The following is a 25,575-nucleotide window of genomic DNA, read 5'->3' on the forward strand; positions in this document are numbered from 1 at the left end:
CAGTGGTTAAATCATTTAAATTGAAATAAAAGATACTGTATTCACTGTGGAATACAGATACAAAATGACATATTTCTAGTCTTAACACAGAGCTCTTACCATTTGGTGGTTAGGTTTCAACAGCTGATGACATGTATAGCATGAAAGAGAAATTAATTAAGGATAGGAAATAAGGGGAGAAATCATTATAATTTCAAGAAAAAATAGTGAACAGTATAAAAAAGTTTATTTTTCTCTTTCAGAATTACAACCTGAAATTTCATCTCTTTAGTCTACCTTGAGTTGCTAATTAATCTGGCAAATGGTCCAGACCTAGAAGGTTTGATGAGGGTGAATTACTTTTTCTTCCTTAATATGTTATATCTCATTAAATTTTTAATGTGGTGGAATAGTGTACAAAATGTATCTTAGAATGGTACTGTGGCTCTGATAATTCCAAAATCTCCACTGGAGAAGTCTAACTAGAATTAGAATACTCTAAAAACTTTTCCCTTTTTTTCCCAATCCTATATATATTTTTGTAATTTCAGTTATTTTAGTTTTTAAAACTGGGTACAATTTCATAAGGACACAAATCATTAATGGTAGACATTTTCCTTTTAGTTCTTGCACACTTCAATAGAACAAAACCAAAACAAGCAAATTTAAAAAAACCCTTATTTGGGCCAGATCTCATTTTAAATAGTTGCCTAGTTTGTCATTTTCATATCAGACCATTGAGAATGAGTGGAGTAGGTATTAGCATTTGAATTCCTGAGTTAACAGGAGCTGTTTTTCTTTAATCTTCTTTCTTATGAAGCCTTTGGCTGAAACCACCCAACAAGCAAAATGTCATGTAGGCTTATGATGGGAACTCAGCTACCTCTAAAACTCTTCTCCTGATTATTTTCCTCCCTATATCATCTTGGTTTTCCATTCTCACCATATGACTAAAATTCCCTCCTTTCTGTTTCCTTCATTGTAGTGTTTTAGTCTTCTAATGTACTCTTACCCAAGCTGACATGCCTTTGCCTTTGCATCCTACAGAAGTCCACTTTATTGGAGGTGAACTCTTCAAATCTGAATTGCTTTTCTACCTTCTTTCTTATCTATAATCTTAAGTAGCATCTTCCCCATCTATGATTTTAAATAGCTTTTTCCCTGAGAATGTTACCTTGCTGAGATCATAGGAAGACAATACAAGCTATTTCCAAAAATATTCCAAACAGCAACATTGTCAGAATAAGTGTGTTCTAAGATGAGATTACTTACTCTGCAGAGATCAAGAGAGGGGGAGATAAATTCTTCTTTTTTCAAAAAGACAGTCATTTGTTTTTAGTACCTCATACTTTACTGAAATAAACATTCTTCATTGGTGTTTACCTCCCAATTATTTAGCTTTTCAAAAAAAAAAAATGATTTCATAGATAGTCATGTTCTTAGAAACAGAAAGCAGAATTGATTTCCAAGGGCTGAGAAGAGGGAGAAATGGGTAGTAGTTTATAGAGTTTTGGTTTTCCAAGTTGAAAAAGTTCTGACGATTTTATTGTACAACAATATGAATATACTGAACTGTACTCTTAAAAATGTTAAGGTGGTTAAAAAAAAAAGCATCACATTCTTTTACAAAGCAGGAAAGAATATCCAATGGGAAAAAGACTATCTCTTCAACAAATGGTGTTGGGAAAAATGGACAGCAACATGCAAAAGAAACTGGACCGCTTTCTTACACCATACACAAAAATAAATTCAAAATGGATTAAGACCTAAATGTGAAACCTGAAACCATAAAAATCCTAGAAGAGAACACAGTCAAGAACTTCTTTGACAACAGCCTCAGGAGCTTTTTTTCTACATGTGTCTCCTGAGGCAAGGGAAAACAAATGCAAAAATAAACTACTGGGGCTGCATCAAAATAAAACTTCTGCACAATGAAGGAAACAATCAACAAAACAAAAAGGCAATCTATGGTATGGGAGAAAATATTTGCAAATGACAAAGCCAATAAACGGTCAGTATCCAAAACATATAAAGAACTTGTAAAACTCAACACCCCAAAAACAAATAATCCAATTAAAAATTGGGCAGAAGACACGGACAGACATTTCTCCAAAGAAGACATCCTGAGGGCTGACTCAAGAAAAGATGCTCACCATCACTTACCATCAGGGAAATGCAAATCAAAACTACAGTAAAGTATCACCTCACACCTATCAGAATGGCTAAAATCAGGTGTTGGCGGGTATGTGCAGAAGAGAACACTTGAGCACTGTTGGTGGGAATGTAAACTGGTGCAGCCACCGTGGAAAACAGTATGGAGGTTCCTCAAAAGGTTAAAAACAGAACCACCCTGTAATCCAGCAATTTGCACTACTGGATATTTACAAAGAGTACAAAAACACTAATTCAAATGGATACATGTATGTTTACAGCAGCATTACTTACAAAGTATGGAAGCAGCCCAAGTGTCCACTGATTGAAAAATAAACAAGAGGTGGTATATATACACAATGAAATATTATTCAGCCATTAAAGGAGAATGAAATCTTGTCATTTGCAACGATACAGATGGAGCTAGAGAGTATAATGCTAAGTGAAATAAGTTAGGGAAAGACAAATACCATATGATTTCACTCATGGGGAATTTAAGAAACAAAACAAACCAGCAAAGGGAAGAGAGAGAGAGAGAGAGAGAGAGAGAGAGAGAGAGAGAGAGAGACAGAGAGAGACAGAGAGAGAGAGAGAGAGAAAAACCAAAAAACAGACTCTTAATTACAGAGAACAAAGTGATGATTACCAGAGGGGAGGTGGGTGGAAGGATGGGTTAAATAGGTGATGAAGATTAAGGAATACACTTGTGATGAGCACTGGGTGACATAAGGAATTGAATCACTGTATGGCACACCTGAAACTAATAGAACACTGTATGTCAACTAACTGGAATTAAAATAAAGACTTTCTAAAAAGTATCAAATTATCTATTTTTAAATATGTGCAGTTTACTGTATATCAAATACAACTCAAGGTGTTTTTAAAAAATGATTTAATGGAAATCAGTTTTCATTATTTTTGGAGGACTTAAAAATTTTTTTAATTCATTTTTTTATATTTCTCAGTAACCTGTACACCCAACGTGAGGCTCAGACTCACAACACTGAGATCCAGAGTTGCATGCTTTACTGACTAATAAGCCAGCCAGGTTCCCCTGGAGGGCTTAAAAAAATTTTAATTTATATTAAGATCTGACTGACTTATTTCGCTTAGCATTGTAATTTCACTCATACATGTAATTTAAGAAAGAAAACAAACAAGCAAAGGGAAAAAGAGAGGGAGACAAATTAAGAAATGGATGCTTAACTATAGAGGACAAACTGATGATTACCAGAAGAGAGGGGAGTGGGGAGATGGGCTGAATAGATGATGGGGATTAAGGAGGGCACTTGTTGTGATGAGTACTGGGTGATGTATGGAATTGGTGAATCACTATATTGTACCCTAGAAACTAATATAACACTGCATGTTAACTAACTGGAATCAAAACAAAATCTTAAAAAAATAAAACTAAAGTTTTTGTCAAACATAAAGTTACATCAAGATCTCTAACAAATATTCTATAACCATTTTAACTTTTGTCAAAACTCTTTAAACATAAAAGAAATGGTGATTGTGCTTTTCCATGAAGCATGTTTAAAAACACCAAAAAAGTTGATTCTGTTGGATTACAGCAATACTTTAAAGTTTTATGTTAAGCTCATTTTTAGCTTTGAAAATAAAATGAAAAGATTACCCATGCAATATAGCCACCAAATTACTAATCTGTGACTTCTGGACAAATGTTTGTGATGATACCACTGCACTGTAAGATAAGCTCCAGGTTGTAACTCCAAGCACTAGGAGTATCTTAAGCCTGCATAAGGCTAGGCAAATTTTACATGAATTTAATTCTTCTACTACTTTGGAGAAAAATAATTAAAAATTAGTCACTATGTCATTTTTAAATGGTGCTGTGAAGGTAAAGATCTGCCCACAGGAAAGCAGTTTTTAGACACACACACACAAACAAGCATTCAGCCATGTTATATACATTACTCTTTCCAAATCTCAGAGAAAATTTTATCAGGGTGCTTGTATTTACTAAAGAAAGGAAGTCCTGTTAAAAAGATCTGAGAAAAATGAAAAATGAGTAATTCTTTCCTAAGTTAAAGAGAAATTAAGAATGAGTGAATACTTCAAAAATATTTGTCGAAAATTCATACTTATAATATTCATGATACTGCTAGACCCTTATACAAAAAATGGGAGTGGAATCTTCTCCTGAACTGTCCTGCTCTACCTGGACCCCAAACTATTTCAACTCTTTCTCCTGCTCCTCTGTCAGGGTCACTGATTTGCATCAACTTCATCCTTATCTCCAGCTATTCCTCTTCCCAGTACTTCCCCCTAATAATGTTTTCTACTTCAGGCTTTCAACTGTTGGTAGATTTGTTGGGCACACAAGAATAACTAACTGGAAAACAGAAACCATTCAACATATCCAGTGTTGAACAATGGGACATGAGCTAGATGTCTAAAAAGATTTTCAGTATAGGAAGACGTAAGAGAGGGCTGGAGTAAAGGACAGAGGTCTGTGGGCTTAACCCTAAGGAACAGATGGTTCTAAGACTTTGGGGAAAAAAGAGTCAAGAGATGAAATATAACAATGGCTTGGAACTAAAATGAGCACATTCTGAGACAGTCAGCAAGGACAGTTTAACATACACATTTAAAGAGGAGAGAGATTTAAAGAGGAGAAGTTGATCAGATGGGATTGGGAAGGCAGGGTCTTCAAAATACTTATTGGATGGTAAAAATAACAACTCTGCTAAGACTGATTGAGTACTTGTACATGCTAGCCACTATGCCTAATGCTCTTTATATATAATAATCCTCACTGCAAACCTAGAAGGTAGGGATTCTGCTCCTATATATAATTTTGTGGGTGAGGAAACTGAGTCTTAGAGAGGTTAACTAACTCATCCCAAATCACTCAAATGGTAACTTCAGGTGTCAGGTTGTGGAGTCATTTCACCTGATCCCAATGGGTGCTTCTTTCCCACCATACCTAGTATTGGTGGCAGGGAGTAGTAGATTAGTTTCTAATGGTATATATCTGAGTGATAGAACAATTAGGCTAAAAGAGGAAAGAAGTTAATGATTTACAAATTGAGTTACCAAAAAAAGGGAAACCAACAATTCATACATGGTAATGAAAAAATCTTCATTAAGATTTTATCTTTGTATACAGCATGCTTAAAATTTAATTTTAAGAGTCACTAAACATAAGAAACAAATTTAAATTATCAAGGGAATACTTAAATTCTGACATGTAATAAAATACTATGTAGCCATGAAAAAATATTTTTGAAGCATTTTTAATAACATGGAAAATCACTTAGGCTATAATAAGGGAAGAACTATAATAAAGCTATCATTGGGGCGCCTGGGTGGCTTGGTCAGTTAAGCGTCCGACTTTGGCTCAGGTCATGATCTCACGGTCCGTGAGTTCGAGCCCCGCGTCGGGCTCTGTGCTGACAGCTCAGAGCCTGGAGCCTGTTTCCGATTCTGTGTCTCCCTCTCTCTCTGCCCCTCCCCTGTTCATGCTCTGTCTCTCCCTGTCTCAAAAATAAATAAACGTTAAAAAAAAAAAAAATTAAACAAAAAGCTATCATTGAGACATAGGGGGATATAAATTATGAGGTTAATGGAAAATAGCAAAAAATAAAAAGGAATGGGTGAAAACATGTTAAAATCATAGAAGTAATTATACTTAGGTAAAAGGACAACAGGTGATTTTTTTTTTTTTTTAAAGATTAAAACAATTATTTTAGTAACCTCTACACCTACTGTGGGGCTCAAACTTACAACCCCAAGATCAAGACTAGCACACCCTCTGACAGACTCAGCCAGGGGCCCTGGTGATTTATTTTCTTTATATTTTTTCCTATGTATTTCAAATTTAATGGACACATACAACTTTTAAAATCAGGAACAAAGTACTAACCAGCAACAAAAAAATTAATTTCCTTTTATGGATGACATGTTCCTTCTACTTTTCAAACCTTCTGTCCAGTTTTCACCCTAATATTTCAGGTAGCAATGGGCATACTATCTGTAAGTTTGATGGTCCTTGCACAGGTGGCACTATTATGCACAAAGGCACTGGGCTAATAACTTGTTTCTCAAAGGAACTTAGGATCATGGCTAAGCACACAGCCTTTGAAGTCACAGAGATCTGAGTCTGAATTCTGTTCTTGTAATTTGTGACCTGAGGCAAATTTCTTAACCTCTCCAAGGTTAATTTTCTAATATGCAAAAAGTAATGATATTTTCCTCACAGAGTTATTATAATTTAATAAGCTACCACACACAGTTGGCACAAAGAAATAACTCAATAAAAGGTAGTATTTGGGAAGTGCTGTAATCTTTATACTGTACAAAATAAGATCATATTTTTGTCCAAATCAGGCTAAACATGTCCTCAAAAGTGAATGTATGTATGTTCCTGCACTACATCTTAAAGGAATGGCTAAAAAAAACCTCTCTACAATTGAAATCCATTTCCTTCATTGCACTTGGATATTTTATTTGCATATTTTTTGTATCTCACACGACTCTATGCTCCATGACCAAGCATGTTTAGTTAATCTCACATATCCAGAACCTAGTAGAGTACACAGTATGCTTGGTCCTTAATAAATATTTGCCAAACAGATAAAACTTCATATTCTCCCAATTGCGAATCTTGTATCACTGTGTCTCAAAATATATTCTGCAATGCTTAATTAAGTACTGCCAGTGGGAAAGGGAAACTAAAGGCGACAAGCATTTCCAATTTACCACAGTACCACTGCTGTCACTTCCTTTCCTCATAACTCATTTAGCTAAGCCTACAAAGAGAGGCCTAATTCAGCCAGAAGTCAAATAAGCTCTCCAATCAGGACACAGTAACAATGGCCACTTCCTAAGCATACCAAAAAAAAAAAAAAAAAAAAAAAAAGAAAAAGAAAAATTCACATGATTAAAAGCAAAAAACTAAACACCAAGTCCTCATTTCTCATATGAAAAATGCAGGTCACAGTATCTCTCCAATAGGATTATCGTGACAATTAATGGAGATGGAACATGTAAAACTCTTAGCAAAATAGTAAGCACTAAATAGACAGCAATTATTATTAAGACACAATCCTAAAGTGAACAGCATGCAAGGATATATCCCCTTGCGTGAATTAATTTAATAGCAAAACTGCCTACTAACTTGAGTTTCATATTAAGACTATAGTGTAATGCTTTTAACTTTTGAAATCTTTATACAATTGCATTTTAACTTAATACCTACAATTTTATAATTTGAATTGAATTTTACTTTTATTTTTTATGAGAGAAAGTTATCAGAGATCAGACTAAATGAAATTATTAACAAATATTCTTTAAAAAATGATATATTTTACCTGGCCATTTCCAAGCAGAGATATATCTTTTCCAATTAGAAAATAGGATCCAAAAAAGAAAATAAAGGCATGACTGAAACCCAGGATGGTCCAATAAAGAAATGTTTTAATGCTTAGTTGACGGTTTTTACTAATGTCTCTGTATATTTAAAAAAAAAAAAAAAAGAGAGAAAAAGGAACATGGTAGGATTCATGTTTATTATTTCCATACTAAATTATTGTTACAAATTCACAATGAAAAAACAAGACGGATATTTAATTTAAAATTGCTTAAAAATATTAGCAGAAAGTATACACCTGAATTTACAAATCACTGTTTATAATACACATCTGTGTAGCAGCTTATAGTTCATGTAATATATTTAAAAACATTTTCTCATTTAGAAAAAAAAACATGATATAGGCATAATAATTCAGCTTAATTGTTAAAAGTTGATCTATCTGCAGTATATTCTGTTGTGAACAGTCACTCTGCTATGACTATCTGTTTTTAGTGGAGTCATTTGAGTTTGGTTCAGCATTGAGGCTCCTAATCGATTTCATATCCACCAAAGGCTGGAAGGAAGAGCAGTTTGTGGTAATCTTAGGTCAAGCCCAGTCCTAGATATCCTGGGAAATCAAAGTGAGTTATTGCCATTTCTGGATGACTGAATACCTCTGTAAGAGTGGACATCAGGTTAACTTGGGAACCATAAACTGGTCTTCAGGAATAGTTCCACATCTCTGTGATTACTTACTTGGTTCTGGGCAAACAGGGACAACCCAGAAGATCTGGAATAGGAATTAATGTCCTCAACCCTGCATTTTGCATTGATTATGACTTATTAATTTGTCAATGCTAGAAAATAAACTAATTTTTTAGAAACTCTGGAGACAACCAATTACTAAATAACTTCTTTTGTGCACATAAAATGGAGTATTACTGGTTTGCAGCAGTAAATGCAAATTAAACAACTGCCCAATGCATTCCTAGTACAAAAGTGTTCATTTCTAAAAACACTGGAAAAGTTATTAAGTTTTTCTTTGATATCCAATAACTATAAACCATAAACTAAAATACTTCCTTAGTAAAATATTAATCACCGAGATACTGCCTAATATATTTGCTTATTTATAGGATGCTTTCAAAAATTGGTAACTATGTAACACACTTTTTATACTCAGAAGTGTTATGGACATTTAATACCGGAAAATACTTACCGATAGAGGGTAGGCTTGTTCTGTAATACGTGAGGGTCTATATGCTGTTCCAACAGACTATATATCAGTATAGGTAGGGAAGTAAAACAAATATTGTATAAAGTCAGGTACACGCTGTCATACAGTGTCTAGAAAGAGAAATTGGTGGGAATTTTGAGATTCTAAACTGTGTATTAGTTATGTATATGATCACAAAGAAGCCTACTAGAAATAAGCATAAAAATTATATAGCTTTCTCAATTTACACAAAAATCCAATTTAGTAATTCCAATTTGTTTCTTATATAGACACAAACACATAATATTCCTAGATTTATATTCTTTGTGGGAATTGGAACATTTTGTTATGTCAAGTGATCTGGAATTACAGTGAATTGGAGCTACACTTCAAGATTCTCCACAACTTGGTCATTGAGATGTCGTTTTTACACAATTCTCCTGCATGCATCTTAGGCTTTTTACTATTCCTTTGGTAGGGAAAACATACAGTTTTGCTTTTATGACTCTGTCTTCCCATCTAAGTCCTACATTTCCTTTAAGGTATGATCCATGAAACTTTAAACATTGGCTCAAGTTCTTGATGATCAAACGTCCTCTTGTAAACAGCTGTCTGTGCTACTATTGGTACTAAATGCCTCGCACTTTGCCTACACTTCATTTATTGTTTTTATTGTTATTAATACTGTCTCAAATTATACTGTAAATTCCCTGAAAACCTAATCAAAATAGATTAGGTCTACTTATCATATGCTCTTACAGCATTCTCTAATTCATTCAAGTAAGCAAACATTATTACTGGCAATCGATGCCCAAGCAGATATTTGAAATTTAGAGCTACAGGTTGTAAATGGAAGCAAAAACAGGATTAAGGATAGAGACAGCTAAAGAAAAACCTAAGATAATCAGGCTCTTATTATTTCAATAAATTAGAACAAATATCTTAATTAGAGATGTGTAATGTGGTATGTAAAAAGGGTGCTCAATTAGTCAAAAGCAGTAGATCCTAGTATGGTTTAGTTATTAACTTCGTAGCTATGTGATCATGGCAAGTTACTTAATTTCTGTGGATTTCAATTTCATTTTCCATAAAATAAAACAGAGTAGATGGCAAATATGTGACGTGTGTACAACCAAAGACCCACATGTGCTCATTATAGCTAATACTACCTGATTACAGGGTTTCTCTTTGAGCCTATAGCTTCAGAACACTTTTCAAAGTAGCATTCCTGGTGGCTCTATCAATTATTTACAGTTCATTACTGAGATAAAGTCTATATGTCATTCCTGGACTCAATCACTAAACTTCCTTCCCAATCCAAAAAAACTCTGTGAGTCAAAAAATAAATAATGAGGTAATCCCCCAATAGTTACTCTAACATGGCTTAATATAGAGCTTACAGAAATATTACATGTAAATTGAAAAAGTTACCAAAATTCTCTCATAAGCTGTTAAGACTTAATACTTATTTTTTAGAAAACATCTAGAATTAAAATATATTTTGGTATTAACATTCACTTCAAACTGAAAATCAGAATAAATATTATCAATTTTATACTGATCAAATACACTAATTAGGGAAGTTTTGTCTATTTATTCATAGGACTAGGAAAAATGTAAAAAGTCCCTCCAACTATCAAAAACTGAATACACACACCTTATTCTAAAAGGATAAATCAAAAGCTTCTATTTACTTACTTGTTGAGAAAACAAACAGTAGAACTGATATAAAAATTGGGGTGTGATAAAGCACACATTCTGAAAAACAAGATTAAATGGAAATAATTAAAATATTTGGGTCTAAAAGGGAAATGATTTCTAAGAATGGTTATTAAAGAGTCCAGAACACAATTTCTGAAATGGTAAGTGGAAGATCTACTCATAGGAACTTGTTCCCTTATTTAAAATTTCTAAAAGAATTCTAAGCAGTACTTCAAATGTCAGAATGAAAATCCCTTGGGCTCTTATTGCTAAACAATGCCATAATTTTGAATTTACAGCCTTCCAGCTATTATTCAATACTTTTCATATATAATACAATAAGTACAGTTTATTTAAACTATAGGGTTATGGGGCACCTTGGTGGCTCAGTCAGTTAAGCATGCAACTCTTGATTTCATCCCAGGTCATGATCTCAATGGTTTGGGAGTTCCAACCCCATATCAGGCTCTGTGCTGACAGCACAGAGCCTGCTTTGGATTCTCTCTCCCTCTCTCTCTCTCTGCCCCTTCCCTGCTCACACACTCTCTCTCAAAAATAAATAAAATAAACATTTAAACCTTAGGGCTTAATAGCTTTAAAATAAAAATATTTAAAATAATAAATGGAATTATGAAAACATCTTTCCATTTCAATATACAGTATAAAACCTTGGATTGTGAGTAACTTGGTCTGCGAGTGTTCTGCAAGATGAGGAAACATTTCTAATAAATTCTTTTTTTTTTTAATTTTTTTCTTTCAGCGTTTATTTATTTTTGGGACAGAGAGAGACAGAGCATGAACGGGGGAGGGGCAGAGAGAGAGAGGGAGACACAGAATCGGAAACAGACTCCAGGCTCTGAGCCATCAGCCCAGAGCCCGACGCGGGGCTCGAACTCACCGACCGCGAGATCGTGACCTGGCTGAAGTCGGATGCTTAACCGACTGCGCCACCCAGGCGCCCCTCATTTCTAATAAATTCTAACTTGATAAATGAGCAATGTCTTGCAATATGAGTAGTATGCGATACTGAATGTCATATGATCACAACTCTGCCAATGGTTTTTGAAATTTGCTTTGATAAAGTGCTCTGGATTACAAGCCTGTTTCTGGAATGAATTATGCTCACAAACCAAGGTTTTATTGCACTTATATCATAGCAAAAGCTATGATAAGATAGAAAAGCTATAATAAGGTAGCCATCATTTATTAGCAATATGCAATCTACCTGTGTTCTTTCATTGGCTTATAGATATTATTTATAGAATATATGCAATATAGAACACTATATATTGTATTAAATATCTTGGTATTCAGGAGCTCCTAACATGGGTTCCCTTGAAGTATACCTTCCCAAAAAGGGTTAAGAGAGAGAATGGTATTTCAACATAATTAGTTTCCTTGTAATCCGAAAATGTATCTTATTTTATGCAAATAAAACCCCTCTAATGAGTAGTTTATACATCTTACTAGACTACCAAAAGGTCATTTTTGCCACAAAAAGGATGAAGAACCTCTGCTTGAAACCACTGTACTGGACCTAAATTAAAACTTATTACTTGCTCAGGAAAAAATAACATGAAAGAAATCAAATTAAGTATGTTTCAATTTGCAGAGGATAAAATGTATCAATTTTAAGTGTGAATTTTGATGCTAACAAATTTATGCACCCAAGTAACCACCACCACAATCAAATTAGAGAGCTTTTTCTATCATGCAAAGTTCTCTTATATCCCTTTCCAGTCAGTGCTATCACCTGCACCCCTGGCCTCAGGCAACCGCTGATTTTCTTTCTGTAGTACACATTAGATTTATGACAAAATAATCAAAGTATATCCCATAAACTGTTACTTCTACTTATAGAAACAATTTTTAAGAATAATTTGAATGGCAATCACATACCTTAAATTAAAACCTCAAATTACTGTCAGTAAATGGTTATATATATATCTCCATGAAACTCACCTTATAAAAAAAATACTGTACAAGGGTAGCTATTCTAATATAATAAAAATGACCATGAACAAAAAGCAATTTGGAGAGGAATTTAAATCTAGCTATTGCATAGTCACTGTTTCTTGCAGCTTGTCTTCCTTCTTTACCCATGATTCCTGTAATAAAGAAGACAAAAAGGCAAGTTCATTGATAACTGAGAAGTGCGATTTTGATAATTTAACTACAAATATCTTAATTATCTATAGCAGTTGAACCTGGGCTTGGGAGCACTATTTCCCAATATAGAGTGGATAGAAGATTCCCAAAAGGTTGCTCCACTTAAATCAAATACATAATTAAAACAAATCTACAATACATACCAGGTATGTAACATCAAGTGTCAAAGACTCAAAACAGAATAAAATACAATGAATATAAAAATAATACTGAAAGTTAACGATCTAATAAGAACATCAAGTTTTACACTAATAGACACAAAGTACTAGTTAACAGATTTCTAATGGAGAAAGTGCTATAAAACAGCTTTAACTTTGTTAATTTCCAATGAACAAAAAAAAAATCCAAATTGAAAGATTAGAACCTAGCAAAAATGAGCATTAAGTTTAATGGTTTTAAAACTTTCGCACATAAGTCAAACAAAATGTGCTCTTTAGTTATTGATTGAACTTGATTATTTAAAATGGAAGCCCTGATTTTATTACTGGATTCAAATGGCATGAAATATTTCAATAAATATAACTAACAAACATTACACAGAGCAAATGAAGACTTAAAAAAGTTGTATGCATTGAGGGCATCTGGTAGGCTCAGTGAGTAAGCATCAGACTCCTGATTTTGGCTCAGGTCATGATCTCACAGTTCCTGGAATCAAGCCCCTTGTCAGGCTCCATGCTGATAGCGCAGAGCCTACTTGGGATTCTTTCTTTCCCTTTCTCTGTGCCCCTTCCCCACATACACGCTGTCTTTCTCTCTCAAAATAAACTTAAAAAAAAAAAAACAACTGTATGCACTGTTTGCTGAAAATTCTTGCAAAGGTAATTAATAGTGAGAAAAAAAAGCTAGCACACTCACAACTTCTTACCTTTCTACTACTGCATCTAGATAAAAGTTACGCATGAAATAGCAATTCACCAGATTATCTATGTGCACATTTTGAACAAATGCCAAGTATATAAATATTTTAAATGTTTAATGTGACAATCTTGCTCCCTTTGTTAATTTATCTAATCTAGGCTGGACAAAATGTGCTTTTTAAAATAAGTGTCCACAATATCACTTGAAATCAGTACATAATTTTATCTGATAAATATGAGTACATTTTTAAGGTTACAGTAATCCTTTAGGTTTCAAAAGAGTTCTTGCCAAGTTTGTTTTTTCAATCTGGAAACAGCTTTGAAAAATCATTTTTCAAAATTATAATTTTTTATTTTTGTAATAAAAAAAAAATTTCCAAAATGGCTAGGTATAGATAATCACTTACATTTATAACATCTAGAGAAGACCACTATTTTTGGTCTATATCCTTTAAGAATTTTTCCTTCTGCACTTTTTGTGTGTATTTAATATATACACAAACAAATGTACAAAACGAGATTATTTGTTTTATAATCTGTTATTGTCACTTAATACATTATGGACATTGTTTTTTATAACATCTAACTATGTTAACTATTCATTTGTTAAAAATGTTTTTAATTTATTTTGAGAGAGAGAGTTCGTGTGTGTGGGTGAAGGGCAGAGAGAAAACCAAGCAGGCTCCACACAGTGTGGAGCCCCACGTGGGGCTTGATCTCAAGAACCTCAAGATCATGACCTGAACTGAAATCAAGAGTTGGACGCTTAACCAACTGAACCACCCAGGCGTCCCTTTATTCATTTTCTTAAAAGAAATTCCTAGATGCATAACTGCTAGGTCAATAGGCACACATTTAAAATTCTATTATACATAATAATGCAGGGTATACCAATTTACACTCCCCCTAATACTGTACATGAGGATTTGCTAATTCTAACCTTTGCCAATTCCAAGTTTTACCCAACTTTGTAATTTTGCCAATCTGATAGGTAATTTTAAAACTTGGATTTTTTTTGAGTGAGCTGAACACTTTTTTTCATGCATTTAATACTCATCTTAATTTTAAAAAAAATGTTTATTTTATTTTGAGAGAGACAGAGCACGTGTGCATGAGAGTTGGGGAGGGAGAGAAAGAGAGAGAGAGAGAGAGAGAGAGAAGGAGAGAGAGAAATCAAATCCCAAGCAGGCTCTGCACTGTTAGCACAAGGTCTGATGCAGGTCTAGATCCCACAAACCATGGGATCATAACCTGAGTCGAAATCAAGAGTCAGAAGCTTAACTGACTGAGCTACCCAGGCACCCATGCAAATGTTCTTTATTAGTTTCATGTTTCAAATTTGAATTTGGGTATATTTACTTCTGCCAGACATACTGATCATTCCCTTTACAATGCCTTTCTTTTCTTTTTTCTTTTCTTTCTTTCTTTCTTTTTCTTTCTTTCCCTTTCTTTCTTTTTCTTTCTTTCTTTCTTTCTTTCTTTCTTTCTTTCTTTCTTTCTTTCTTTCTTTCTTTCTCTTTCTCTTTTGTTCTTTTTTTCTTTCTTTCCTAAAAATTAGATCTTTCTTTCTTTCTTTTTCTTTTTTGTTCTTTCTTTCTTTTTCTTTCCTAAAAATTAGATCCTTCCATACCTCAAATTACAAGATTATTCATTAAATTTTTTTCTTCCATTCCTTTTTGTGGTCTTTAAAATTTTTTAAATATATAATCATTCTGGTATTTGTTTGGCTCTAAGCAACAGAAAGAGACCCAACTTTTTTTTCCTCCCAAATAACCAAATCAGTTATATTAGTATTTTTTTTTTATCAAATAACTTGTTTCCCCTACTTATGTGAAACATCTCCTTTTTTTAAAAAACTAAATTTCCAGATGTTTGCATCTATCCTACTCACTGGTCTTTCTGTTATCATACTAGAATCAAATTGTTGTAACTACTGTAGCTTTTTATGCCTTTAATAGGAAGGTATAGGAAGTTATCATCAAATTGTTATGGAAATTTATGGTAAACAACAGTACACAAACTAGAAAGAAAATTGAGTTTTCAAAATGAAAAGTGAAGAATTGATTTGAGAGCTAACTGGAAATATTAGACCTGAGAACTACCTATCACAGGACATTACAGAGGTTATTCCAGAAGAGGAATTAGCCTTTTTTCTAACTCTAAAATTTTATCCTTCATTAAAAAAACCTCCATACTTTTCTCCTTTGCTTTTGTATTTGCATAATAAAGTTATTTAGGAAGGCAGCTCAGAATATGGTTTAAACAGTAAATGATAATTTAAATATAATAAAATGGTATTAGTCTAAATAAAACAAAACTTTTAGGCAAAAATAGAAAAGAAATTAGAACAAAGTTTATTAAGTTAGAAAATTATTTGAGGGGTGCCTAGGTGGCTCTGTCAGTTACGGTCCAACTTTGGCTCAGGTCATGATCTCACAGTTTGTGAATTTGAGCCCCACATGGGCCTCTGCTGTCAGTGTGGAGCCTGCTTTGGATCCTGTCTCCCTCTCTCTGTCCCTCCCTCACTCGTCCTCTCTCTCAAAAATAAATAAACATTTAAATAAAAAGGAAAACTACTTGAAAATATATATTATAATGGTTTGATATAATTTATTATTTCTAAAATTGTCATTAGAATGAGTTACAGAATCTTTAGACTGGAAAAGACAGGAAATAATAACAACACTCTAAAAGAATTGCAACCATGAGGGCAACTACATAAATTACAAATTTAGAGCTTAAAAATTATAGAATAATGTGAGAAAGTACTTTAAAAGGTACAACACGGCAAAATAAGGCTACTTTATTATGAAGGAGAACTGGCAAAGATAAAATCCACCAACATGGTATTTATGTCCTTGAAACTTTGTAATTAAAATATCCTAAATATTGGGCTTAATTATAATGGGCTTCTTCTGATGCAGATACAGTGATACATTACCACATTGCATTCATATATTTGATACTGCATTTTAGCCTACAAAAGGAAAATTCAAAATCACCAAATAATTATACCAATTTTAAAAATTCAGGGAAAAAAAAAGCAATCACCTATGCCAACATGTGCTTCTTGTATCATGCTTACATCATTAGCACCATCACCAACAGCCAATGTTATAGGTTTCTCAGGTGAGATTTTTATCAGTCTTATTACCTGAAAGACATATAACTAATTAGTTATTATAAAATTTCAATTTTCTTGTATTTATATAGTCATTTAGCTGAAATGACTGTTACAAGAACAGTTGAATAATGAAAAAAGTCAATTTTGTATTAGACAGTAATTTTCAATGGAGTTCATTTTTTGAGGAGATGTTAGGAATGTCTTTTAGAAATTACATAGCAAAAGAGAATATTATCTTTGGATTTTTTGAGGGGAAGCAAGTCTCTTCTAAATACAGCTTAAAAGTATAAAAAACTTAATTGTGTTAAAAAATAATTACACTTAATTGAACTTTGTCAGGCAAAATTTTCTCTTTCTCAAGTAACTATTCTTTTTATTTGATAGAGGGAAGGTAATTATTTTCTCTTGTCATAAAATTTAAGAAATTTAAAAAGGCAATCAAGATTAAATTCAATAAAATTAAAAGAAAGGTTTCTTTGGAATTCTTGAACACACATTTATAAAGAACCTAGGCATTAGCTCTATTTGGTCTCCAACTGTAGTCTCCACAGGCTGGGTATGTGAACTACAATAATATAGGCATTTTAATAAAATTCCATTAAGTAAAACAATGCTGGATGTCATTAGACCCATATGAGGAACAATCAGTGTGTAGGTGTGCAATTCAGAAGATATTTGTGAAAGATATAGTATAAAAACCAAATTTTGAATCAAGTTATAAAAAATATTTGTATAGCCTTTCATTTGTTAGCTAACATTTTAATATTTCCTGTATATAGCTTCAAATCATAAGATAATTGGCTTTTAAACTTTTCACTAAAGTTTTATCACTTAATAGCCACTTTGAACAGAAAATTATCACTTTGGGAGAGTGCAAGAATAAGCCGCGCTCCATAGAACAACCTGAAGTTGCAGAACAGAAGTCTTCCAGACCTCCTCACCAGCTAAGTAACTAACTTATGAAACTGTAGTTATCAAAGTTCAGTTTGTGTCTCAGCAAAATCACAAACTGCCACCCATAGAAGACTCTGTAGGTCACTATGAATAGCTGAAACTAATATTCACTTTGAAAATTTCAAAGGTCTAACGTACATGGTTAAAATTCATAATGTGAGAAGTGACTAAGAGTCATATGCTGCATACTACCAAATAGGACTAGATAAGGCATTAACCTTAAAGAGTACTTTTAGATCTCAGTATCTTTATGGAACGTTTTACAATACAAACATACCTTTGCTTTTTGCAGTGGTGCCATACGACAGCACAGTACAGCTGAACAATTTCTGCAAACTTCCATAAATAGTTTTTCATGCTCCCTGAGTGCAAGAGACAGGCTAGTCCCATCTACCACCAGCCCATGCTGAATCACATGATCCTCTTTAATTCTACAAGAAAATAATTATATTCTCTGTAAAATACTTTGAAACCATATTATTTATATACATCTAGTAAACAAAAAATTCTTACGAAAAGATGGACCATTTACCCGCAGACTTTATTGTTACAAAACTGATATGTCAGGGAAGAAATGGAGTTATATTACCTGAAAGCTGAGATTAAGCAAAACTGAGAGTGACTGATATGATGAATAAAACATATGATATTCAATTTTACAATGACCTGATAGAGTATATTTTCTAAAATGGGAATTATAAAGCATATAATTCTTAGGATATTTTCCTGAAGTGTAGAAAAATCTTACAAAAATATAAAATTATTAGTTATACATTTAGGAAGTCCTAATTTAAAAAAGTAAATGAAATCAACAATGTTCAGGAAAATTCATGAGATAGATTTACCATGTGAGCAAGAAGGAATAAAGGAATCATAACTGTCTTTTGATATTAACCCATACATTGGATTCTACGTAATGCCAGATAGTACTATGGTGGAACATGGATAGCATCACCCTGTGAGCATATGCTGTATGAGTACATCTCCATCCCCTCATGTAATTATCTTTTTGTTTTTTTGTTTAAAAAAATTTTTTTTAATGTTTATTTATTTTTGAGACAGAGAGAGACAGAGCATGAACGGGGGAGGGTCAGAGAGAGGGAGACCAGAATCTGAAACAGGCTCCAGGCTCTGAGCTGTCAGCACAGAGTCCGACGCGGGCTCGAACTCACAGACCGTGAGATCATGACCTGAGCCGGAGTCGGCCACTTAACCGACTGAGCCACCCAGGCGCCCCTAATTATCATCTTTTTGTGTGGTGACAAATTTAAGATCTACTCTCTTAACAATTCTTAAGTATATAATACAGTACTGTTAATTATAGTTACCATGCCTTATATTAGAATTCCAGAACTCATTCATCTTATATGTAAGCTAGAAGTTTGTACCCTTTGACCATCATCTACCCATTTTCCCTACACCCTAGCTTTGGAAACCACCATTCTACTCTGTTTCTATGAGTTCACCTTTTTTAGATTCCATTTGTATTTGTCTGTCTCTGCCCGACTTATTTCACTTAGCATACTGCTCTCAAGGTCCATCCATGTGTCACAAAAATATTTCCTTCTTTTTTATAGCTGAATAATATTCCTGTGTGCGTATTTACATGAGTTTACATAGACACACATTTTCTTTATCCATTCATCCGACAACAGACATTTAGGTTGTTTCCATTCTTGGCTATTGTGAATAATGCTGCAATGAACATGGTGGGGGGGGGGGTGTAAATTTCAGATAGTGACTGCATTTTCCTTGAATATATTCAGAAGTGGGATTGCTGGATCACACAGTAGTTCTATTTTTAGTTTTTGAAGAACCTCCATATTGTTTTCCACAGTAACTGAACCCTCCATTTTTACCTTTTTTTTTTTTTAGTTCATTTATTTTGAGAGAGAGTGGGTGCACACGTGCAAGTGGGGGAGGGGCAGAGAGAAAATCCCAAGCAGGCTCCTCACTATCAGTGCAGACACTATCACAAGGGACACGGGGCTAGAGCTCACTAACTGTGATATCATCACCTGAGCTGAGATCAGAAGTCAGATGCTTAACTGACTGAGCCACCCAGGTGCCCCTGTACTCTCCCTTTTTAAGTGAGAAGTGAGAAAACTATCAAATGAGCAGCAAACTATAAAAACTAAATATATATTGATAGATTTTAGTCTTACAAAAAAAGCTTTTATAAGTCAAAATGATGTCTTTCACAGTATGCCTAATCACTACTGTGTTGCACTGTAACTAATAAGTGGTAAACAATTATCTTTTACAACATAAACTTTTCAAAAATGTATTTTTCTTTATTAATTGTCATGTACCTGAAAGCAACACCACACTGACTGTTTTTCCTCCCTATTGGCCAAACTTTATTTAGCAACCTTTGCTGCTTCCAATGTGTTCAGTCTAAGTACCGCCTGAGCCCATGACTCAGAACAAAGGGTAGCAGCCAAGAGTGGGAGAGATCAGGTTTCCTCTGGAAACTTCTTAAGCACACTAAATTAAGTTTCCTCTTTATAAGTCACCATATTATCTCACAATCCATGAGATAATATTTATGGAATATGGGAAAGCACCTCACAGATCCGGCACATAGGTAGCATCTGCTCATCTCTGTAGCCTCATGTCTTAATACCGCCTATACCCTCTTCCCATCTACTGCATTCTATGGCCATACTTCACTACTGTCAACTCCTTGAATGAATCCATCTCTCAGTTGTGGAAATTTGCATATGTTGCCCCTTTTGTTTGCTGGGGTTACTCTCTGACCAGTTAACATTTCTTTTAGGAGACAACAATCTTGAGTTTTTCTACAGAGCTCTGCTGTCTAGGCTAAGCTTCCCTCTTGTGTCCACCGACAACTTTCTGTTCTTACCTGTTACAATCCAGTTGTGATAGATCTATCACAATATATTTATTTCTGTTTTTCCCATAGAAAATAAAGTATTCTGAGAGTAAACAACACACCTTACATGACTTGTGTTCCAAATTCTAGACAGCAGACCACCAACATGTGAAGGAATGGTAGGTTTGTGAAGGAATGGGTATACAAAATAAAGCTTTCAAAGGAATGGAATTCTTTGCTCCACCAAAAATTTTTAGAATAGACATGAACTGGAAGTCTGTAAATCAAAACCCTATTGACTTATATGGTTATCTCAGAAAACATATTCTACCAAAAAGATGGTATCTCTAAAATAAAATATAAATTTCACATAGCAAGCCTTAAAAAAGACCAGAATGTTCACTTTGTAATACAGCTTTTGTACAAAAGGAAGATAAACAATATCCATAATCTTAACAGATTCACTAAGAGCACATATATAGAAGACTTGAAGAATAAAATACAAATAATAATTACCTTTAGATGGCTGTATTATGGTATATTCCATTATATATTCATCATTTTCAGTATTTTTTAAATGGACACTTGTTACTTTTCTACAGGATTAATATTTTAGAAAGTATATATAAAGTAAATGATTCTGAATAATTAATTTCTACGGGTTAGGGAGTTCTCGTTGATATTATGGTACTTAAATGTTTAAGCAGCCACAATGGTGTTGTCACTACTCCCAAATTATAGTCTAATTACCTAGATCAATTGCTTTTTTGAACTCAAGCAAGGAACCTTCTGAGAGTTGCACTGTCTCTTTAAAACATCCCTTAAGTTTTTCTTTGATGAAATCCAGAGTTCAGTACTATATCAATGCCTGTATAACAAATATGAATAAAGCTCTGAAAGTACACTGAAAACTGTGGCACTATCTTTTCACATCTGTTTTTCTGTATTAGCAGAAGGCTGCAAATGACAGGTACCTGTGGGAGACCAGAACAACCCTAATGCTTACATTGAAGTAATCCTTAAATCACTGTGAAAAATGAGATCGTTAAAGGGGCTCCTAAATAAAGTTGACCTGTCTATAAAAAACAGATTTAGAAAAAAAAGAATGAATTTAGAGTATAAATACTTATGAAATTATCTCTGAACAATAAAATGTATATTAATTTCCTAGTTTAGTCATATGAACTAGATCTGGATTTGGCAAGTGTTTTCTGTAAAGAGACAGAAAGAAGTAAATACTTCAATTTTAGATTTTAGATTTTGTGGGCCAAGAGGCTAAACTGAGAATATAATGCAGGTACTTTATTAAAATAGAGGAGACAGATTTTGACAAAAATTTTTATGGACTAAGTAAAAAAACTTAATAATAGTAATTGAGTACAATTTTTCAAGTAATACAAGTCTACCAGTGAGAAGAAATGGAAATCTTTTCTTTCGGGGGAGGAGGCAGGGGAGATAACATTTTGCTTAATTCAGGTTTAACGTTCCCCGTCATCAAAATCAATTGCAAAAGTCTACCTTTTAATGCTGATCTGCAATGAGATTTTATATTTTAACACAACAGAACTATCTGTATTGAGATTTTATATTTTACCTTTGAATATGTCTTTTCAAACAGGTAGCATATTAAAGTGTCACTGAGTAATAAACAGTGCTGTGACTCCTAATTTGGTAATAAAATAATCAACACTACATTGTGCATGAAAAGTTTGATATTAAAAGTCCATTTTTCTTGGGGCGCCTGGGTGGCGCAGTCGGTTAAGCGTCCGACTTCAGCCAGGTCACGATCTCATGGTCCGTGAGTTCGAGCCCCGTGTCAGGCTCTGGGCTGATGGCTCAGAGCCTGGAGCCTGTTTCCGATTCTGTGTCTCCCTCTCTCTCTGCCCCTCCCCCGTTCATGCTCTCTCTCTCTGTCCCAAAAATAAAATAAGTGTTGAAAAAAAAAAAAAAAAAAAAAAAAAGTCCATTTTTCTTTTCTTGTTTGGACACGATGGATAAATACTACTAATAAAAATATAGTAAAACATCATAGGGCAGTATGTGTGGCACTCAAAACACTACTGAGTTACAATGGTGTCACTGTGATCTGTAGTAAATCAAGCAGCAGTGAGAAATGATAAAAGTGCTTCCTAATGGCTCTGTCGCAACTACCTAACTGTCCTGAAGTGCAAAAACTTTTTATTGATGATATGTAAATGAATGACTGTGGAACTGTTACAATAAAACTTTATTTATAGGATTTAAATTTGAATTTCATAAATTTTTACATCAAAATATTTCTCTTCTTTGGATTCTTTTTCACCCATTAAAAATATAAAAATTATTTTGAGCTCACAGGCTATAAAAAACAGGCAGTGGGCCATCTTGGACCCAGAAGCCATAGTTTGCTGACCCCTAAACTCATGATCCAGATAATTACATTCTTACCTTCGGGCAAGCTGCCTCAATTGTTCAGCACATTGACTGTCTGATTTCTGGTTTATAAGTTCAAGGATGTTCATGGTTCTGTGAAAATGTCCACATGATAAACTCACACTAACAGCTGTTTCATGTTTATCTCCGGTTAGTACCCATACTTTGATACCAGCCATTCTTAATCCCTCAATAGTTTCTCGAACTCTATCTTGTAGCCTGAAAATAAAAGAAACAACATTAGTAGTGAGAAGAATACTTTTTGACTATTTCAATTATAAACCACCTAGTACATATAAGGTAAATTCTAGACTCCCTGACTTAAAAATGTTATAGTACAGTGATATAATTGATTTTTTCCCCCATTTGGGAAGAAACAGGAAAAACCAAATTAGCCATCATCTAGTTAACATAACATCCACAACTTTATATCTTACGAGTATATCTTCAAAGTTGATTTTTATAGAACTAAACTAAGTATACAGTCTTCATAAACTCCTATTTATTAGAAAATATTAAATTTGAAGTTAGAAGATTTTTCTCTTTTTTATAAGAAAATTTCTCACATCAGTAGTTCAAAAATCAAATTGTGGACAACAAAGGATGACATAACCGCAGGTGAGTCTTAGAAATCTCATGAGGACAACTGAAAAGTAAATGAAAACCTAAATTTAAAAAAATGCAAACACTTACAGAGACAAGTGATGAGGAACAAACACTAAATAGGCCTCAAGGAATTCACAAACTAATAGAGGAGAAAGTCTTTAAAGAAATAATTTTACTGCCACAAGAACAACACAGAACTACCTACAAAAAATGGATACTTCACAAAGGAGAGGTTTTTAATCCGGTTAGGGGTAAAGAAAGGTCTTACTGGAGTGGGGGTACCATCTGAGCTATATCTTATAAAGATATTCACAAATGGGTAAGGGGGAAATTATCCAGGCACAACGTACAGCCTTGCCACAGAACAAAGGCACAAAATAGAATAGTTTTAACTAGAGCTGTTGTTCAGAGAAGTACAGACGGTTTGGTACTGTTGAAGCATAATGTGGAAGCAGGCAGTGGTGGGAAGTGAAGCTGGAGCATTAAACAGGTGCTTAAAGCTTTTGTATGCCATACTGAGTAGTAGTCTACAAATTCAAGCCTATAGGGAAAGCTACATAGCTGAGTTCATTCATCTATTTAAGGTATTTGGCTAGAATAAGTGTTGTATCCGCTGAATGGGAAAAATTACCCATTTATTTTGATTTTAAATATATTATTATAGGATGTTAATAAATGGAATTTATGTCATAAATTAGAAACACTTGGCTAGGAAAATTCTTATGAGTAAAAACGGATATTGCCTATTTGTCTGATATTTACCTGTCTTCCACTGCTGTAGCTCCAAGTAATATCAGATTTTTCTCTATGAACTGGAAGACATCTGCCAATTTCTCTTCCCGTTGTTGCAAGGCAGTTCTGGCTTCAAAGAGACGTCTATCTATTTCCTCATACTCTTTAGATGTCAACTGTTTATAGGCCATACACAGAGTTCTTAGCCCTTTCTAAAACAGAAAAATTAAAGACAAAAATCGAACCAAAATAACTAATGGGAAATCAAGAAGTCACTGAAATAAACTGAGGATGCCTTACCAAAAGTCAATTACAAACAACTTAAAAGTACTATCATCTAGTAACAGGATATACATGAAGTGTCACAAAGCCCTAGTGATCTGAGTTATGGGACACACATTATCAGAGCTTTTATAATTTTTGATGAGTTCTTAAAAAGTTGCTCAAAATACTTAAGGTTTTTAATATCAGAGCCTAGACAGGATCATAAAGATGATCTTACTGTGGTTTTAAAACTGTTTTACCTGGAAAGCCAGACACTTCTATAAGGGTATCTTCAGGCTGTCAAGAGACAGGCAGCCCGGGTTCTATTCTCCTGTTTTAACCATTACAAATCCATTTTATAAGAATTCTTTTTAAGCAAAGAAGACCATAATTTCCTGAAGGTGCACAGTATGACGAATTTACAGTTCAAATAACGAAGTCGGTAAGGTGGCCCTCATCCAATAAACAATTCTTTCTAGAGCCACCGAATGATTTTAAACTGTATCATTATACATCTTCATTGGTGAAACGGAGTTACACAATACTTAGGAATACATATTTGATTATCCGATTCTCCTGGGCACAAATTTTTCCTATGGTGTTACTATTTAAAAGTTGGTACCTATATCCAAAAGCTTATAAAAGTTCTTGCCGTACATTTTCCTCAGAAAAACCCAAATATTCTAATAACAGAACTTGGAAAGGGTACATTTTAAAATACTATATGACATTATTTAGATTTCTAAATACTCATGTTCTTGATTTACAAATGACCAACACTTAGGGGTGCCTGGGTGGCTCAGTCATCCAACTCTTGATTTCGGCTCAGGTCATGATCTCATGGTTTGTGAGTTCAAGGCCTGCATCAAGGCTCTGTGCTGACAGTGCAGAGCCTGCTTGGGATTTCCTCTCTCTCTCTCAAAAATAAACAAGCATTAAAAAAGACAACAACCAAAAAAACCAAATGACCCACACCTATAAATGTTTTTCTTAAATAATAGTTAAGAGGCCATGAGAGTTACTAGTATATGAAAGTAATTCACTTTACAACAAATACTTATTGAAATGCTAACTATGTGCCAGCATTGTTCTGGATATTAAAATGAATGTTAAGCAGAAGAATGTCTTTGTTCTCATGGATGTTACAGTGTGGTAGGTGAACTACATCATAAACAATTAGGAAACAAGCAATGGGAGAAAATAAACCATAAAAGGGAGGCAGTTGAGCAGAGATGAGTATGGAGCATACATTTATAG

At 33.8% G+C, this 25,575-nt stretch overlaps 1 protein-coding gene across 9 annotated transcripts in view; it reads right to left on the bottom strand.

Moving 5' to 3' along the window:
• The window catches only part of ATP11B (ATPase phospholipid transporting 11B (putative)), a 125,550-nt gene that overhangs the window by 24,322 nt on the left and 75,653 nt on the right, over positions 1-25,575 (bottom strand). For 8 of the 9 annotated variants that reach the window (XM_023260365.2, XM_045037221.1, XM_023260368.2 and 5 more), the window contains 9 exons: positions 24,085-24,266; positions 22,732-22,935; positions 17,746-17,899; positions 16,442-16,544; positions 12,327-12,472; positions 10,362-10,421; positions 8,667-8,794; positions 7,467-7,605; positions 100-123 (listed from right to left, as the gene is read on the bottom strand). In XM_023260365.2, coding sequence (XP_023116133.1) covers positions 100-123; positions 7,467-7,605; positions 8,667-8,794; positions 10,362-10,421; positions 12,327-12,472; positions 16,442-16,544; positions 17,746-17,899; positions 22,732-22,935; positions 24,085-24,266 — 1,140 coding nt within the window. The remainder of the gene's footprint in view (positions 1-99; positions 124-7,466; positions 7,606-8,666; positions 8,795-10,361; positions 10,422-12,326; positions 12,473-16,441; positions 16,545-17,745; positions 17,900-22,731; positions 22,936-24,084; positions 24,267-25,575) is intronic. The other variant, XM_023260364.2, reaches the window with a different exon arrangement.

This window comes from Felis catus, chromosome C2 (assembly GCF_018350175.1).
Source record: "Felis catus isolate Fca126 chromosome C2, F.catus_Fca126_mat1.0, whole genome shotgun sequence".
In the NCBI taxonomy this organism is placed as follows: domain Eukaryota; kingdom Metazoa; phylum Chordata; class Mammalia; order Carnivora; family Felidae; genus Felis; species Felis catus.